Here is a 20,312-nt window from a genome sequence, read left to right as displayed (position 1 = left end):
GAGGTTGCTGTGAGCTAGGCTGACCCCAGGGCACTCACTCTAGCCTGGGCAACAAAGTGAGACTCTGTCTCAAAAAAACAAAATAAAATAAAATAAAATCATAGAAATCTAAACATGGAAAATATCAAAGTTTTTTTCAGTCCAAGATTCCTCACAACTAAGGATAATTAAGGATTTGCTTCTATAGGACCCCTAAGTTGGTTGTTCAATCTTTACTTAAATACTAGAAGAACCACTAGTAGTGGTAATTTCCCTCTGCTTTTCAGAAAGCCCAGTTAATTTTTCTAGATGCTACATTTAGGAAAAAATAAATCCTTATATTAATAATAAAGCTACCTCCTTTTCATGTATGTTCCTGTTCTCTTCTGTCCTTGTTTTATTCTATAAATCATTAGCCCCAGAGAACTTGAATCTGAGTCCTATTTAACCTATCACCTCTAAACATTCTTATTCCTAATTCAAGTTTTTCTTCTGTCTAGCTCAAACATCCCTCTTTGACATATTCACCAATCTGCCGATAGATACCCCTTGTAAAATAGGAGGTTCACAATTGAAGGATATTTCAAGCCTGTTTATTCTTTCCACTCAAAGTAAAGCATAATTTCCCATAGGTCTATTAGACCACTCTGTGTATGACTATATACGATAAACTTAGCTTGCATACCCACCCATAAACTTAAAGCAAGAGTCTTGAATGTCAGGTCCATTTTCAACACTTTTTGGTGCCGTGTTTTGAAATAATTTCATTCTAATAGTCACTTCCAAGAAGGGAAAATAGTACTAACATTTTTTTAAATGTTGAGAATCACAAGTAAGGTAGAAAAGGCATTAACTCTTACTGTTAATTTCTTCCCACAAAATACACCCTGGTATGCAAACATTTGACCATTTTTCCTTGAAATATGTCCAAAGTGACAAACCACTCTCTGATAGCAAAGAGTTTTTGATTTCACATTCCCCCACGGTTCTAACCAACTCTTGCTCTGAGATTTTAGGTAAATATTTTTTTCATGGAGCCACCTTCTATGCTATGGAAATCTGAACAATTGATGTAAAACATCCTTGAAGGCAATGGTGGAAAATTATTTACTTAGAAAACATGTTAATCTTTAATTTCTAAAGACCTCAGTTCTGGCTGCAGTTCTAGCACTTACTGTATGAATTTGTGCAAGTTTAATTCATTGCTCTAAAGTGTATTATCTGCATTATCCACCTCATGGGGTTGTACTGAAGTTCAAAAGCGTCAGAAGATACATCAAAATGTTTAAGCACTAATATTTTAAAAATTACTGAAATTGTTATGAATAAACAGTATAGATCTAGTGCTTAAGCTATTAAATCGTGAAAGCTATATGTGTATTTCACTGAAAGGTTGAGAAATAAAATGGTTTCACTTTTTCCAACCACCAAAGTCTCCCATTTCAGAATGTCATTTGGCTCAAAATATTGAACTTTTGAAAGCTGGGGAAAAACCTGGATCACCATTTTCCATTTTTTTATTTCCATGGATAGGCTGTCTCTTGTAATTACCACGCTGGTAGCAGAAGCCAAGGAATTTTCCATGATTGCCTTTCATGTACATTTACTTGGCTCCGAAATGTCTTTTAGCAGCAGAATTTTCTTCTGTGGTTATTTTAGATTACACTTAATTCTAAGAATATCAAATCACGCACTTTTTTTATATGGGATGGACAGTAAGACAGATTTCTAATAGGACTTTACTTAACAAGGCCTAAGAATATTCATCAAAATCCATAATGCTTCCAGAAGTATTTTAAATTAAGTTACACCTCTTAGTACGTTTTCTTTTCACTAGCTCTTAAATTCATGCTTAGTTTAAAATTTTTTAAATGATAGCTAAAGGCCATCCCTCCCCAAAAGATTTTAAAGCTTCTCACTTATAAAGTGATGTTTTAAAGATTAAAAATCAAGATTTTAATGAGTTTTTGAAAATGAAATCCTGCCATTCAAAAAAGCCACTTTAAAAGAAACTTTTGAAAAATCACAGAATCAGATCACACGTCCCTAATCACAACACCCCTCTAGGCTGTCTGCCAGGTATCCTGTGTTTAAATGCTCCCAGGGCTAAAAGTTTCTAGCTCCGAAAAGATGCTCATTCCACTATTAGACAATATTTATACCTATTTTTCTTTATATTTACTCAAAACCCATTGCAAATTATGTTTATTGTTCCTAAATCTGTCCTTGAGAGCTGTAATAAATGAGTCTTAGCCCTCATTTAGTAGTGTTTCTAAGTCTTATCTTAAAGTCTTCATTTCAAATACATTTTCAGGAACACTACCAAGACTCCAAGAAAATGGAAACACAAGCTATTATTATTTTTTCCTACTTAATATTTGTTTTCATAGCACTAAAACATTGCTAGCCAGTGAGGGGTTGGTACAATAAAGCCTTGGTTGAGCTTCCAGCACATGCTGGGTACCCTGGAGTTCTGCACAGAACTCATCACAGTGGAATTTGTCTTTTCTCCTAGATGCCAGCTCCATGCAACCAAGAGTTTTGTCTACTGCATTCATTGTTATATCCCTAGCATGGTGCCTGCATCAGAGTGATAAATATTTCTCAAATAAATGATTAAATAGATGCATGTATGATTGATTCATGAATATATGATTGCATGCATAATGACTGAATACATATATAAATAGATTCTGGAATCTATCCATCATAAGGATATCATCCAATATTCAAATTTTTACTTTAAAAGGTATGCTTCAATGGTCTAAGAATTATTTTTTCTGTTTTCTTTTTGGGAACAGTTCAGTGAATCTCATTGTCCTGGGAAAGTATGTCCACAGGTACTACTCCTTGCTTAGTTATTTTTAGCTTTCTCTTTAAACTGTGGAGAGACAGCTTTAAAATTCGCAGCTGACCCTGAGGAGTAAAAAACATATTAATACACCATCTAGTCCTCCAGGTGATGTCACGGGGGCACATTGCTTACATCATTGGTTGTGGAGGCGGCAGCCATGATTGTGGACTCTCATGTGACAAAGACAGATATTTGCTAAACTTGACAGATTTTTCAGAATCATGTTTGTCATAATCCTATAAGGTGATCAAGGTTGGTGGACATCTATTTGTCCTTTGAGCAAAATGGATACTTGCCCCAGAGGATAATTTCATTTTGATCCATTTTGAGCACAATATCTGGGGAAGAATTTGTCAGCTGCGTGACAAAATTATCGACAGTAGTGACAGAAAGTCCAAGAGCAGAACTGTTGTAGCCAGAAAATTAGAGGCATGAGAGATGACCGGGACACAGAAAAAGGTGGGGCCCCAGCCAGTCCGAGAAGCTTGGCAAAGAAAGAACTGGAGGACTTCTAATCAGCTGAGCATGAAACTCAGAGGGAGAAGAATTGAGAGATTCTATTAAGATGTGTACAGAAGTGATTTTATACTAAATAAATGTTAAAGATTAATCAGAAAGCTAATTTAATAGATGTTGCTCTACTTTTTCCCCCTAAAATGAATATAATTCATTTAAGTAGAGCAAGTAGTAGTTTTATTTGATGGTTATGATGAGCCATTTTGACAAAATACTACTTTTATTTTTAAATAGCATAATTGAGCAAAATATTAATTTCATGCTGTTCTCAGTGATTTCATTAGCTACTCCTACTGGAAGAAAGACAAGCTGCTCAGACCCTACCCTGCCCTACCCTACCCTAACCAAGTTACTACACCTTCCTGGCAGTAGCTTGCCCTAATTAAATATCATTAAGCAACCTACTGAGTGTTAGTTTTGTAAACTCAGCCTTGTAAAGAGGTGTAAGCATCACCAAGGGAGGAACTCTCCTTCACCTGAAATCCAAAAATAGCACAGGTAAGTCTTGGGGCTAAGATAGGCTTCATGCTTCAAGGAAAGCAACATAAACAGGTACAAGAATATGCGGTCATGGGTTTTATGAATAGGCAGTAGCAAATGCCACGTGCAGTCATAATGATGCAGTGGTAGAACTAAGCTTAGTAACAATGGAAACAAAAAATGAATGACAATTCTCCGTTACCTTATCTACCTTTGCCTGTTGGTCTTAACTATACATATATACTGATGATTAGCACTCTTAAAATTATTCTCTTTTCTAAACCTATGCAATATATGGGTGTACAGTAGATATACACATATATGTATACAAATAAAGTTCTATGTATGTGTGTGAATATACACGAACATGTGCTTGTGTATGAATGGAGCATTTCTGATATGACATATAAGCAACAATGTTTATCAGCATTAACACTGTTTATCTCTGGGGAGTGGGACACAACATCAACACAGACAAATGCCTTGACTTTGGGCGTGATACTTATCTGTGGCATTAAAACTTCTTACACAAAGTATGTGCCATTTTTATAACTAAAAAAATCTAAATATTAATAAAATTGACATGTAATAAAATGAAACTGCTGTGCCACATTTCCTAAGACGTGACGATTACAAGGATTCTAGTAAATACATTTCAGAAATTCTTTAGGCAAAGGGACTGTCACTAGGTCCGAATGAGAATCAACTACTGTTGAGCATTTCCCAGCACAGACAGGGCTGCCCAAGCAGCTGTCAGGGAAGGACACGGAGCAGCGGGGTGTGCGAGGCTTTCCCCGATCGCCACTAATTTCATAGATGTGCATCTGTCAGCAAAATTCTGTTTCAAAACTTGTGCTGGTTTTGGTTATCACACCTCTACAGAGGAAACGTGAACTCTCAAAGCGAAATTCCTAGTCATGGTGTTTATATCCTTCCTAGTTTACTAATCTTCTATTCTTTATCAAGTCTTCAAATGTGACAAAGCGCAGATGAACTGTGTCCTATTTCTGTGCAATACTGGAACATAAGGCAGCAACAATGACTGTCTTTAAGGTTATAGAATGTTGCCTTTTAATAACTCCTCATTTCTCATTCCTCTATTGGCCTAATCTAAAAACGAAATCCCAGAGCAGATGGTGCCACAACATGAAGGGCCAAACACCATGGAGCCGGCTAAGCCAGCTGTTCCTACTGTCTCAGGAGGCTTTGTAGAAATGACATATCTATAGGTATGTAGTTTTATGTCTGTTAAAGTTTATAGGGGTTTTCAGACCAGGACCAAACCATTTGCTTCTTTGCTTCCAGATAGGCTATTAAAGCGATACAGTCTACTTAGGCTGAGATACACAAGACCTTAGCTCTTTCTAAAGCCGGGGACTGTCACACACAGTAACCAATTTAAAAACAAAAAAAAAAAAAAAACAGTACAGGAGATGATTTAATGTTGAACCATATTAAATATGTGATTGTTCTGCTCACTTTTTTTTTTTGGAAAGCATAAGTTCTAGAGGTCTTTGCTTTTTCTAAGATATATCATATATCACAGTCCTCATCAATAATGTAGGACTCTAATGCCTTTTTAAAAATTTTGGCACAATTTCCAAATGCACCAGGACCCTTATAGTAGTCAGTACCTCATCATTTTTCATACCAGGGATTTATTCGTATCCTCAATTGGAGCTATTTGAATTGGCTCATAGCCACCTGTACCCTAAATTTTCTCTGGACAATTTAGCTTTCACAGAGAAATGTGAGATAGTATTTGAGGAAAATAAAGTCCTTCACCCCAGCAGTAGCAGTCGGAGTTACTGACTGCTTGGCCAACTGTGTGGCTCAGTACAGGGAATGGAAGGCACTATTCGAAGCCAGATCCCAGTCTGTTTCAAGGATTATATTTCTGTCATCACAACATTGCCTTGATAGTCCCACCAACTGGGGAAAAAAAAAAAAAAAAAAACCCAGCAGAAGCCCAGTGATTAAATTCTCCTGGAGCATACTTTTTCAGCTTCTGGAAATAATCTACTATAGTCCCTACTTCCCTCATTATAAAATCCAAAAGATAGTTCCATTTCTGAGACTAATATAGGGAAATAATTGCAACAAACCCATTCTCCCACAGCTGGAAATAATGCTAACAATTTTACTTTGAAATGACCTTGGAGAGACTGTGGAAATAAAACCCCCATCCACTGAAAGGCTGTTCCTACTTAACATAGTATACCATAGCAGTACCTTCAAAATGGTGATGTGTGACCAAAATGTGATTCAGATAAGCAAAATGTCACCACCAGACCTTTAAAGTAAGTGTGGAGAAACAATCGCATGCACAAACACTAGAAAAGCACTTTGCTGTGTCCAAGAGCAAAACAGAAATAAGCTCAGGAGACATCAGATTTAGCCAAAATCAAAATCCTTGGACGCTCGCTTTTATTTTTGACTTATACCCAAGGCAAATAGATATTTGGACAGAAAGTTAGAAGACTTTTTTCTTCTGATGTTTCAGTTATCACAGAGTCCCTGATGGAGGTACCTTCAAGTACCATCCAATCCGTGGCAGGATTAAACGTTGCAATTCCACTACCAGACAGACATTTCTGGCTGGACTCCCACAGTGGTTTACACTAAGAACTTTCTGGTAGGTGAAAATAAAGTAGCGAAAATAATATATTAGAGTACCCCACACATGAAAAATGGGGCTATCAGGTATGACCTTGGGACCTGACAAGTAGTAGTTGAAGCATCCATCAGAAAGATCCAAACATCCCAGAAATCTGGCAGTGGAACTTATTCAACAAGGCTTTGTCCTCGAGTCAAGGCTTACTTGAAGTAATGAAAACCAAAAATCTAGAAGAAAAACCTAAAATGAGGCCCCTCTCACTACTGCATCCAAGAGTCTAAAGTTATTAGCCTCTGTGCAACATTCCAATGACTGTCTTCTTGCTTAAGTGACATATGTTGACATATGTTGCTACTTTTGCTCTTGCTGTTTTTTTCCAAGTCAATTAGGCTGCTTTCTATTATCACTCAACAAAGTTTAGGCGTAAACATTGTTAGAGTGCTCCATTTCCTGGAACCACAGTTCCCACACACGATTTTCTGCTCTGCAATTTAAACAGCACTTAAAACTGAGTGGTTCTGCAAACTAGCTGTGGGCCTCTGCTGAATCCTTTGCTCATCTCTATTGCAGCAAAAGGCAAAGATGGCTACACATAGGCAGTACGGAGCTGTACAAACAGCCCAAGCTGAACCAGTCCTGCAAGGCTATGGACTACAGCCCAGCAGCCCGGGCCTACCCCTGGGTTACCTCTCTGAGGTACCTCCAAGCACAGACAACTCCCATGCCACCTCACCATACCTCAGAGATATAGCACACAAGTTGACGTTATCCATGTGGCACTTCCCAGCTCCTATATAATGAAATGGGAGGATGGGAGTGGGGACATGCAAAGAGTCACTAAGTAGTCTTGATATATTTCGTCTTGGAAATGGAAGTGGTTTTATAGTTATATTTCTGCAGGACCTCCAGAGGGTTTTAGAAGACCTTCAGACAATCTTGTGGTCTTTGGAGACTGAATGTAAAGAGAAGAAATAATATCATATTCATTAAGTTAATGGGTAGTTACAGTAGAATTGTGTGGTACAGGGGAAAAATGAATGCATAGGGGGAGGAGGGAGCAGTGCCATTAATACAAACATCCTTTGAATCTTTAAAATAAATTATACAGGTGAACACAGAAGTTCATGCTACTTGCTGGAAGCAATAAGGATCGAATTTTGTGGAACTCGTACTGTATTCCACAAATCTCCAGGTACCCTGCCTCTTTCTCAATGGGCTATCATGTTCTGTTGTACATAGTGGTAGCCCTTAAAAACTGGTGGCATGGTCTCAGATAGATTCTTGCAGGAGAGAGACAGATATATGGATTCCATCAGCTTCTTCCAGGGGCGCTGCCCAGTCGCCGGGAGGGCATAGGTGATACGCTTGCTCACGTTCTCTTTGTCCGTCTACCAGGGTCAAACAGCAGTTTCCAGGTCCTCATGGCCAAGGATCTTATAGTTCTGACGGCTTTCTAAGTAAGCAGCCAAATCTGGGTCCCCAGCTTGCTGTGCTCTGTCTTGAGGTGTCTTACCCTACAGGTTAATAGTGAAAAGGAAAGAGACACAAACACTCAGTGTGAGATTAAAAAAAAAAAAAAAATCACAGCAACAGGGCTACCCAAAGATTACCTGCTAATAAGAATCCTTCCATCGGTGTTTTAGAATTCACAAGACACTTTAAAATTTATTATCTTATACATGCATTGTATGAAACACATAAGATTGGTCAGTTAAAGAGAAAGAGTTTATCATTTTTGACAGGTGGGTTTATACCTAAGGAAATGGAATTTCACAGGGTCTGAGTAAACAGGAGGAATCAGTGTGCTTAGTGAGTTTGGGACACAGATCCTTTTTGGAGGAAGGGCAGATAGAAATCACTGAATGAAAAAATAGAGAAGCAGGAGTTTGCATCTCTAGGTTAGGACTTTTCCATCATGCTCAACTCTGGGAATCAATGAGCAGAAACTGAAAGGAAAAGATTATCAAAAACAATCTGAAAGGTTTTCTTTTCTGCTTTCAAAGTCTCCAGTTAAGTTCTCCCCAATTTACGGCTACTTCATCTCTCCAAAAATGAATTAACTTCTGAATACAAAATGATGGATGTTGATTTAAAAAATCTTAGGACAGTTGAAAAGCACAAAGAAGAAAATAAAAATCACCAATCATTCCCCTAAACTGAGACAACCACTGTTAATCTTCCACTGAGTAACCATTTTTGTCTTTTTCTATTATATCTCTATGCATAATTATTTTTATAAAAATAAAACCACATTTTGCGATCCTCATTCTTGGTGTTCAGTTGTCAGGGTTGGTGGGCAGTGACTTAGCCAAGGTGCTATGGAATCTGTCCGCTCTTGGTCCGACTGCCGAGAGGACCATACGCCCTGCTTCACACAGGGGTTTGGAAGATGAAGTTCCAGAGACACAAAGCTGTTTTAGGAGGATAATGGAATTCCAGTGCATCCAATGGGTGGGACAGCGGATGTCCTGCTGTGCAGAGCCACCATGATTCTGACAGTTGGAGGAATAGCATGTGACATACATCAGCCGACTGTGGCTTCATTTTTCAAGAAGCAGGATTGACTTCAGCCATGCCAGCAATCAGTTGGTTCGATTTCATTCAGCTCTCTATGGATCAGTAATCTGATAAATAACTGAGCTCTTCTTTGGGGATCAAAATTTATGGACTTGTACTAACTGCCACCAATAAAGCAGTCTTTACCACAAAAAAAAAAAAAAAAAAACACCACATTTTGTTTACATACTATTATATAAACTTTCTTTCTTTTTTTTATTTCAGCTTATTATGGGGGTATAAAAGCTTAGGTTATGTATATTGCCCATGCCCCCCATATATAAACTTTCTAACTTAATAATATTTCATAAATTTTTTATGTCATTAACTCTTTTTTATGTCATCAACATTTTAAATGATCATGTAATTTCTTACAGCCTACTATAGTGCTTTTTGTACATTTGTGTACACACACACACACACACACACACGTATATACCTTTGATATTTTTAAAATGAGGCCAGTGAATAGAAGTCAGCAGTAAAAGGAGGGAGAGCGTCCATTCTTTCAAATGCTTATGAGTGTTACTTAACATTCCTCAAAATTTCTAATTTTTGTTCAGTGATACAGTTTTATTTATTTAAAAAGTTATATTAAGTTCTAAAGAAAGGGTAGAGGCATGATCACTCTACCAAAGGAATAGCTCCATGTACAAATGCACACAAGTTTTATAAGAACTATCAAAGACTCCCCGGCCTCCGTCTCAGCTATGCCAACAGATACTGTTGACCTCAATTCCACCTGCTCTGAGTAGCCTACCAGGGTATGTGAAGCAGATGATAAAAGGGAAGTAACAATGGCTCTAGACACTTTCTAAAATTTTACTTATTTAGTCAGAATTTAAGATTTAACCACCAGCTTAAAATTCCTATAATAATTTTTATTCAACTTGTTTACAGCCTTGATAGACTATCTTGTCTTTACTTCAGTAATAATGAGGTTGGAATTCATAGCTTCCAAATATTCAGAGAGGTGGCCGAGGTGGGCCTTTAATTTCTAAGGAACTGTTTCCTAATAAGAGAAATTCTCAGGATACTGCTTCTCCCCAAAACGTTCTGGGAGAAAATTCAGTTATAATTATCATATTCAGCTTTAACCTAGCATCAAGTTAGAGAATGGTAAAATTAAGGAATCCCTAAAAAGGAATGAAAGATATATTCCCTCATATGGTAAGATCTCTAGACCATCACGTTGAGTGAGAACTTAATAGCATATATAGTACGACTTCATCTAGTCAAAAAAGAAAACGAGAGAGGAAAATAGACACACTAACATGAGAAGAGAGATCATTAAACACTGAATGGTATTTAGGTCTAGGTTGTGGGATTTCCAGTGATTTTTGTTTCTGCTTTTTTTGTGAATGTTTTTCTACATTGCTAGTTTTCTATGTGAGGATGTGCTATAAGCATAAAAATAATAAAGTTATTTGCATTTTGAAAAAAGCACACGCATACAGAACCCCAAACAGGAAGAAATCTCAAAGAACATTGAGTCCATTTATCTGATTCAGAAACTTAGATTAAAAAGGGCTACTGGCTCAGGAGCCAGGTCTCCTGTTCCCAACTGGTTTGTCCTCTTTTTCATGCCTGTCCTCCCCTTCTTGCCATTATCTGAGTTGAGCACAGGACTGGCCTTTGTATGATAAATAGGCAGCTGTCCTGCTGTGGCCTGAGTGGTCCCACAAGGCCCACCCTACCCCACAGCCTGGCTCCCACCAATCCTGCTCACCAGGTGTGTGTTTCTCAGCCAGGTTAAACATCAAAACACCTGAGCACAAATACCATCCGGGAAGAATATGACATTTGAAGTAATACGGCCAATGAGCTGGCCCGCAGGTACCAGAGCAGCCAGAAACCAGGAAACAGCTCAAGTGTGTCTGACATGCCTAGGGAGGCACTGAGGCAGCTGGGACCGGTCAGAGAGCAAGGACGTTGGTGGGTGGCCAGGGAAGTGGAGAATTCTATGCAGCACAATGGGCTCAGAAAGGAAAGAGAGGACCACTCGGGAGACAAAGTTATTTTTCACAGCCAGCTGAGGTTTGAGGAAGCCCCAGGGCAAAATTGCACATAGGCATATTCTCAGCATATAAGTCAGTCTAATGGAGCTTAAGCCATTAATTAGGTGTCTGAGTCACTTATCTATGTGTCATGGCTACATTCATTAGCCCCAAACCTAGGTTACTCAGTACCTGCTTGATGAAGGCCTTATCTGTATACTAAAATTCTTCTCTGCAACCCTCTACAGTTACGTGGTTGGCCCTTTCTCGGAGTCTACCCAGGGTGCTTTAGAACTCTCAGAGCTCATCAGGATCCTCTATGGGGTTGATCTTTTCTGTTTAAACTCTTCTCTTTCCCTCTCTCTTTTCCTTTTTCTCCCTCTGAGTCCTAGGTCAACTCTACTAAGCTACAACCGCTTTGCTCCATCTTTCAACCCTTTCTCTTGGGTGCTCTCTGTAAACTGAAGTGACTCATATGCCCAATCTCAGTCCTCCTAAACAGAGTGTCTCCTGAGGCCTCAGCTCTGCCTGCTGGCACTTTCTAATCAAGATTGGCGTATGTGCCACGCTATCAATTTCTGGCCTCACTGCCATCTCATTAAAATAGCCGTACACTTTGAATCCAGGTTTACATAACTTCTGCTGCAGAGAAACCAGCCACATTTCAAGCCACGATGCCGTAGGTATCACTGTGTGGCAACACAACAGATTATTCAAACCACAAGTGACATCCAACTTTGCTACTGTTGTCACACATCATTGTGCTGGGGCAGTAGGGTATTCTGTCTCCAAATGGGAACAATCGAGTCGCTGAAACAACACGGGACCAGATAGTCAAAGAGCTGAATTTGGATTGGGGCTCAGGTACTGGTCCAGGGTCATATTTAACTTCCTTTAGGCTTCAGTTCCTGCACCTATCAATGACTACAATTCCCACCCTATGTCATTTCTGAGGTTAACTTTTAGGAAATAATATAAGAAAAAAAATGGAAAGAAACTTTTTTGAAAAAAGAAAACTACATCAATGTATCAGATTTAAGATTATAACCATCTCAAAGCCAGGACTCACCATCCTCGGAGCCAATACGGAATCACTTCGACTCCCCTATACGGGACAACATAAATCATTGACTTTATACTACACTAGATTAAGTCCTGAAGGAAAAATCCCAAAGGGTTTCTCAGTAATCAGGCCAAAGTCTTTGAACGTGGTCCTGACCCCTCTCCTAGGGCTTTGGGCCTCACCTCCCCTTGAGTTGGCTGCTGGCGTTCGCCAGGATGGCCCTGAAGCCCCAAGGCCAGCATGTTCAGAGGTTTATGAAGCCCCATAGGCAAGCACACAACCTCCCTTTGTGCTTATACATTTAAACTGCAGTTTCTCTAAATGAAGCACTCTATTTTTTCCTCCTTTTTCCAAAGCCCCAGGCACTTCCATAAGCACAGAATGGACGCCTGTACTATGGGCACAAATGAAGGCAACGATGCCCGAGATCTCGCCCAGTGGGAGGATGCTTGCACTCACTCATCGAGTTACCTTGGAGTCCGTCTTTCTCAGAGATGCTCCTGCGTCCACCAGAAGCTGGCACACAGCCCGGTTCCGCTGGCAGGCAGCCTTGTGCAGTGCAGTCTCACCCCTAAATCAAAGATGAAATGGGAAACCACCCATAAAGGGGTTGGAGGCAGCAGGAGAGTGGTAAGGGGACGGTACCCTGCCCACGCTGCTGATGTGGGAGCTCCTTAGCCTCCTTCCCTGCACACAGCCGAGACGTTGGCTGCAGGGTACATTCGGGGGAGGTGGGCAGAGAGGTGTCTAAAAATTCCTTGAGTATCATCAGATATTATTAGACTGTAATACCTGACTCCAGCCTCTTTTCTAACAATGTTGGTTTACTAGGCTTGGTGATTTTTTTTAAACTACTAATGTTTGATTTAGGTTATATTCAGTGGCACTAATAAATAGACTGATGGTGTAGGTGCGTGTCTGAACGCAATTCTCTCTGTGCCTCCATTTGGGCAGAGCGTGAAGGGCATCGGGTGAAGTACGCAGGGTGCAGTGTGGAGCACCATGGGCCCTTCAGACACATCACCCAGCACTCGGGAGACCACCACTTGGCCTTCAGAGGAATAGCCCCTGGGAACCCAACTTCAAAGAACCAGGCCAACACCCACTCTGCTCTACCCACTCTGGGAACTGTGTGAGTGGCAGGCGGAAGGAGGGGCAGCTGGGGAGGGTGTCTGACAGGCACAGTGAGACTCTGGGAGAGCTCGAGCGCCAAATCTCCCCCCAGTAGGCAGCAGGCCTGAGGCCAGCCTCTCAGTGTGGGAAGAGGGCAAGGGAAAGTGGCCATTTCCCCACCTCTGACAGGCAGTACAGGGAGGAGGATGTTCCCATTCTGAGCCCCAAAGCGTTTCATGAAGAATCAATCGCAGCCCTTAGAGAAGGCACCCTGGGTAAGCGAGGGCAGCACTTCCAGTCTCGCCAGCGGGGCATGCTGGTGTGTGGACCAGCCCTACGGAGCAGTGGACGGCTTCTTCCATGCCCGGCGACTCGCCGCCCTACTGCTCCTCACTCGTCTCCACTCTTCACTCCTACTCCTGCTCCCACCCACTGAGCTACTCACCACCTCACTCCTCTCCACCCCACCACCTTTAGCCCTTTTCAAATTTCTTTGAAGTTCTCTAGTGGTTCCCAATGGCATTCAGGGTTAGTTGTACAGCCTTTCTTTGTTCCCGTTTGAGGAGCAGTAGCTATTTTGCTGCCATAGGAATAAGAAGGTTGAAAACAAATATTATCCGCTTAGGCTCCTTCCCAGAGCTGATGGCTTTCTCAACCAGGGTTCCTCATCTGAACCACAGAGCACAGAAAATGACTGGAGTTACCATGCCCTCGGTGCTCCAGTGGTGGTACATGATTTCCATAATTTGTCCCGTTCTAGACTAGAGAGAAGTGTCATTACCTGCAAAGGATGCCTCAGGGCAGTAGGGCTTCATTTTATCACAAATCCCAGTTGAGAAAGAATAAATGTGATGGGCACACAAAAAGGCAAAGGTATTTATTTAGACTTCTTGGCAGTCCAAGACGCACCAGTGCAGAAGTGCCTTCCTTGTAGGAAGTTCTAACAGATGAATAGCGTTGACTATTATGACGCATAATCAATTTGTATTGCGTGATGTTTGATTTACAAGATTAGCCTTGCATAGTTATAAATACAGTTGAAAGTGGAATTTTAATCAATGAAGTTAAAATCAGGTGATAGTCCCTATAGTAGTCCCCATAGACTACAGTCTTTTCCTAGATATGTTCTGAAGAAAATAATCTAAACTATGTAAAAAAAGGCAACACTCACGTTTCGCTGTCTGCCATATCCAATAACTCGGAAGGTCCTAAGTAAAAGAAAGTGAGATATCCATCAAAAATAAGCTCAAAAACTAACCATTAACAGATAATCTATAGCCACAGCATTGAAATGCCTCAAAACCTGAGTAAAAAATATATTTGGTGATAGGAGTAATAAGACAAAAAGAAGAATGAACAGATCCCTCTATCTCCTCATCACCAATCTCCCAATCTCTATGAGCCATATGAACAGCATGGTACATAGGAAAGAATGATGTGGTCTTTGCTGTCAAGAAGCTTTCAATCAAGCCAAAGAAATAAAATAAATTGAAATAGAATAACTGAAAAGTAACTGAGTGGCTAAGGAGAAACAAAGGTGCCAGTCAGGTGGCAGGACTTTCCTTCTCTAGCTGCAGGCTGTTTGGGATGGGGCCTTACCCATGTAATATTAAAGCTGTAAGACACCATACATATCATCTAGTTTAGTTTCCTTATTTTAAGATTTACTTTTTGTAAACGTTCCCCTACAAGACCAGGAATAAATGTCATACACACACATTAAATGATTATAGATGCATCGTTAAGAATTGAAATACCTGGTGAGTTTGCCCTTTTACCATATTTTGTTCACTCACTAACCCATTCAATCAGCAAACACTGCTTGGAATGTCCACCCTTATACCTCTCCACACTGTGTCCTTCCCCTGCAATCCCTTGCCAGATTCAGCCTGCAGGTATCAGTTAAGACATATTTTTTTCATCAAGCCCTCTATGACTCCTCTCCAAATATTGTATTAAACACTCTGCCTACATAATTCTTCACCTTATGTACTGATCCTGTTTCCTATAGTTGGGTGGGTAACATAATTTATCATCCAAATTGGGATCATCTCAAGCAAGTGGGGATATATAATAACATGATCAGATTAATACTAATCATGACACTAGTAACCATTTTAAAATTGCTTGCTGATTTTTCTCCTTCCATAAATAGACTCTAGTAAGCTCCTTGGAGTTTTGGCCTATGCTTTGTCCACCACTGTCACTCCTCGGTGCCCAGCATAGAGCCTGGTGCCAAGAAGATGCTTAAATATTGGGGCAATCGATGAATAAATATTCTAGGAAGTGCCAAACATGGTTCTGGCTTTTGAGTATTTTTGTCTTTAAAAAATATGACCCTGTTGATTGGCTCTCTGTATTGGTAACAGTTTTCAATAATTATTAATATTTACTGAAAATTAATTAGGTGTGCATAAGAAGAAGGGAAGAAGAAGCTATGACTTTCTAACCATTGGCTAAGGAGAAGTCATTGGCCAAGGAGAAGATGACAGATGTCATGGGACTTCGCGATCCCCCTCCTCCTCATCTAAGAGCTAAACCATCCTGGCCTCCTCTCTTCCACATCTCCTGTTCACTGGGACCTGGCGAGCCTTTCCGTGCATTGTCTCTCCTGTCGGTCTTTCCTATTTGTCCTATTCGACAAATAGGAAAGACCTCTGCCTGGGACACAATTAGCATGCAGAAACAGTTACTCAGAAAGATGAAAAATAAGGTCCTGTATTATATAGATTTCCAGGTTTCTAATACATCATATACACAGCTTACTCCCAAGTATTTAAACATTAAGGCTCACAGTCTTTCACTTGGAACTACCCTTCCTAATTTGTTCCTAAGGTTCCATTTTTCAGAAAAGCTAAACTGGTCACTGCACAAAAAACCATATATTTCTTAGGCTTTCCCAGATCTGAGAGCTTGAAGCCTTCACTCTCTTGTCCAGAACCGCCTTCTTTGTCTAACCACACACCTAAATCTCACGTGTTCTGCAAAGCCCAGTCTGGGATAAGATCCTCTGAAAAGATGATCTTTGACAGAAGAAATCTATCCCTTCTCTGAACTCCCACAACACTTATTTGGTACAAGGACTAGTACATAAAATAAAAAGAAAAAAATAACACTTATTTGGTCCTACCCTTTTACTGTGTATTTGCTTTTCAAATGTGTGCCTTGTCTCCTTAAATCATCCTGGATCCCTTGAGTATAAGAATATCTTTATTATTTTTGTATCCCTCTGGCACCTACCATATACTAAGATTTCAACAAAAATTTAACTCACTCCTTTTTGTTCCTCACTCCTGAGAAAACATGAATAATAATCCGTGCCCCCAACCACGCACACACCCAACAAAGTGCAAAGGAGTATAGGGCCGTAATTAGGCTGTAAATAGTCCCTCCTTGGTTCAAAATCCCAGCTCTACCACTTACTAAATATTGGATAAGTTCATTTAATCTCTCAGTCCCTTGGGTTGTTGTATATGTAAAGTCAAATTAATAATAATATTTATCTCATAGGGTTGCTAGGAGGTTTTACGAGTCATTACAGGCAACGTGCTTCAAAGAGAGCCTGGCACACCACAGGCACTGCTCAAAGTTTAGATAGTATTAAGTGTCCTATTCTCTGGCATAATACAGCAGGTCACGCTAAGTCAAGAAATCAGAATATCCGTGAAGGACCATGATGTAAAAGGGTCACTTCACACCCACTTACATTTGAAGCCACTTGTTGACTCAAAGTATCCGTCCTGAGCACCGAGCACTCCAGGCCTATTTAACCGCTGACAGGGCCTTCCCCACATCAGGAGCAAAAGGCTTGCTGCACCCAATGGTCCTCTGAAAGAGGGCCTGTCACCTTCAGCAAACATTCTAAGCCATTCATTTTGAAAAGAATTCCACGAACACGAGCAGCCTAGCCTCGCTAGTATAATAGTTCTGTTCCCATCAATATTGCTAATTGCACAAATATTTAAGCAACAGAGACCTTGTTTATTTTTCTCCTTTATTCAGCACTGTCATTCAGTGCCCTCAGAGCTGCACCACAGTGGGTCCCTGGTTCTCCCAGGCCTAAGCCTTCCTGCTAGTGAGGGGACCCTGAAGCATTTTAATTGGGCTAGAATAGCAATAGTTTTTCAATATGAAGGTGGGGACAAGAAAAAGATAGGACCTTTTTCCTGGCATTTTCTGACCACAATCACTACAAATGCAGCCACCCCAGAAATATTCCAGAGCTGATCTCCCCTCTGTGAGCCAGGCATGCCCCCGGGCTCATCACCCTCCCCCCTCCTCGCCCTTTAATCTTCTGCAGCTGGCAGGGGTGAGAGGAAGAGGCGCTAATACTAAAACAAGAAACTTTCGCTCTCAATTAATATCTAAAGAAACTCCAATTAAACATTTTGGGAATGGCTCTGAAATAATCAATTTAATTAACCTCAATTTTCCTTATCCTTCCATCAACACAGATAATCCCCAAATAACAGAACCTTTTGAATACTGGCCAAGAAGAGGGAAGGGTGGCAGCCAGCTCATGTAGATGGGAGTAGGGAGCTATTATTAATTGCACAGGTATATATTCTAATCATTTTTAGCTGGTTTTAAAATAACTATGTTTGCATAGTGCTAGCAAGGAAGGGGGTGCAGAGGAAGAAACAGGAAGAGCTGTGGTCTCCGTCTGTGTTTGGTCCTGCACTGACCATTCGGGAGCTGAGCTGGAACGTACACTGTGTCGCTTAATAGTATTCTGTGTTGTTTAGTAGCACTGGTGTAAGATTTGGAGGAGGGAGGAACAGAGAGACAAAAACCAACAAAGACCACACAGATTCTCTTGAAAGAAAAAAAAAAGTATCAATAATAGCACCTATGATTTTTTTTAAAAGAAGAGAAAAATACGAGAGAAAAAAATAAAGAAGATTGAATTCCTTCAATGTATATCAATGGGCAACATTTGGGTTTTGGGCTTCTTTTACACACACACATACATATACTCTGATTGTGGATACTATGCCATCATCCCTAAGGAATCTGAAAGAATACCATCAAATTATCAGCAGAGTACTCACTGTTGTTCCCTAAATAGAAAAAGAAACCTCAGGTTTCTGTCCCCTCCCCAGGTTTTACTAAAATGTTCACACTTCATCTCTCAGCTGACCTGCACCAGAATAAAACAGTAGAATCCCCACTGACGGAAAATGAGTGCAAGTTTCTCCATGAAATTTCCAGATGAAAACAATCCTTGCCCTTCCAGAACCTGTACCAGTTGTCACTTGAGCCCTGTGCATGTGGGGCTCCCTTCACATGGAGCTGCCCTGCACCATGGGGGTTTATGCATGTTTCATTTCCCTTGTTGGTGCTGGGAATAGGAGGGCACAGACCATTTCATATATACGTATGAGTTTTGGCAAGTAACCTCACCTTACCATGTTTTCACCACCTGTCAAATGCAGAAGACACAGCTTCCTGTGTAGGGTTGTTGTAAGAATTAGATGTCTTAATGTATTTAAAACATTTAAAACAGTAGAGGGTAGCAGTCAGTTACTATTACTGTAAATTTTTTTTCTCAAAAGTGCCTGGGACAGAATTGGAATGTTTTAATGAACGAATGAAAGACACTTTTAAATCATTTGAAATCCCAGCCAATATGACTTTTCTTTTTTTTTTTTTTTTTTCAGAGAAAGAGCCATAATTGAAACATGGATCCAAAAGACAGTGCTATATGGAAAATGGTCTGGAAATTAAACTCTGTTAAGGGGACAGATACATCAATATTCAAGTGAAGCCCAGAAATGCACAAAGAAGCAAAACTTCACAAATCTTTCAAAATGAGAGAGTGAACATCGTCGCAAGTGGTCAAGCTGTCCAAATTCCAATGTTGCTGCCCGTAGGCTCTCCCATTGGACACCCCAGTTCCTGCTGATGCAACTTGCTCGTCAATATTGTATTCGTGTTATATATGATGTGTCTTTGTGACATGCACCCCTTAATTTGCCTCCCACAACAATGTATCCAAATCCCCTTTGCTATTCCTTCCCCCTCCCATGGCCCCTGTCTCAGGCCCTCATTTCCCATTAGTCTCCCTGACGCTGCCAGCAGACCATTCCAAATCCTCCTCTGCCGCAGGACAAAGGCTGCACAGATGTGGGGAGAGCTGGCACTGGGAATGCTAACAGCACTGTCATCCTGTCCCAGCAGGACGGTGGTCCCCTTCTCTCTGGGACCAGAGGCAGAAAAAGGGGGGTTAAAAAAAAGAAAAGAAAGACTGAAGGCAGAAAAAGAGGGAAGACAAAATAAGCCATTGAAATCAAAAAGGAAATGCCCGAGTGAGATTTCTATAAGGAAAAGCAGCAGGAGGCATTGGGGTAGGCGTGGGGGAGAATAAAAACAAAAGAGCAAAATGTGCAGGGTGGTAAAGAAACAAAACAACACAAGAGTCCCTTGCAGGGTAAACTACAGGGGAGGGAGCGGGAAAATATGGTTGAAAGGAGTTGAAAAGTGGGAACCGCAGAGGGGAATGTGGGCTGGAACCCCCCTGTATCCTTAGTCTCTCGCCCTGTCTCTGTGGAATTGTTAACTCTCTTCCTCCTCCCTGAGTCTCTTTTCAACCCTCTAAATGCCCGAATTCCAGTTTCTCATAAAGGAAAGCAGCATGTTGTATATATGAGAGACGAAGTCCAAAGGAAGAAGATGTAGGATGAGAAAAACGCAGGCCTCCTGTGGCGTTTTCAGAACCTACCACACATCTCATGTCAAACAGTCCCCGGCCTGCTCTGAAAGAGCCTTTAGAAGAGAAATAAATGGCTGGCCGGTGTGTCTGGGGGAATACCGATCTCTCGGGACTCTTGTTCAGGAGGCGTCCTCTTGATGGTGGCCCACGCTCTTCCCCATAAATATCCAAGGAGAAGAGGGCAAAGCCCAGGGGAAGGGGCTCAAAGAAGCAAGGGTGCAGTCAGCAAAGGAAGGATCCGCTCCGGAGCCACAGACAGCATCTGCTGTGCACCTTGAAAAGAGCCTGCCGAGTCCTCAGAACTGTTGCTATTAAAAGCGTCTTTGCAGTCAGGTCATTGAACAATTTTTCAGATTTATATCCTAGGAAGCCACAGGACAGATTCAAACCCAATTGTAAAGATAAATAAATAAATAATTAGACCT

At 40.8% G+C, this 20,312-nt stretch overlaps 1 protein-coding gene across 4 annotated transcripts in view; it reads right to left on the bottom strand.

The window, feature by feature from the left end:
• Positions 1-7,843: 7,843 nt before the first annotated feature.
• DGKI (diacylglycerol kinase iota) overlaps positions 7,844-20,312 on the bottom strand; it is a 397,632-nt gene continuing 385,163 nt past the window's right edge. For all 4 annotated transcript variants that reach the window (XM_045565327.1, XM_045565330.1, XM_045565329.1 and 1 more), the window contains 3 exons: positions 14,347-14,383; positions 12,534-12,633; positions 7,844-7,960 (listed from right to left, as the gene is read on the bottom strand). In XM_045565327.1, coding sequence (XP_045421283.1) covers positions 7,844-7,960; positions 12,534-12,633; positions 14,347-14,383 — 254 coding nt within the window. The remainder of the gene's footprint in view (positions 7,961-12,533; positions 12,634-14,346; positions 14,384-20,312) is intronic.

The sequence above is a fragment of the Lemur catta genome, chromosome 11 (assembly GCF_020740605.2).
Source record: "Lemur catta isolate mLemCat1 chromosome 11, mLemCat1.pri, whole genome shotgun sequence".
NCBI lineage: Eukaryota > Metazoa > Chordata > Mammalia > Primates > Lemuridae > Lemur > Lemur catta.
Note: the sequence above shows the minus strand (reverse complement) of the source record. Positions and strands in the feature narration are given on the sequence as shown.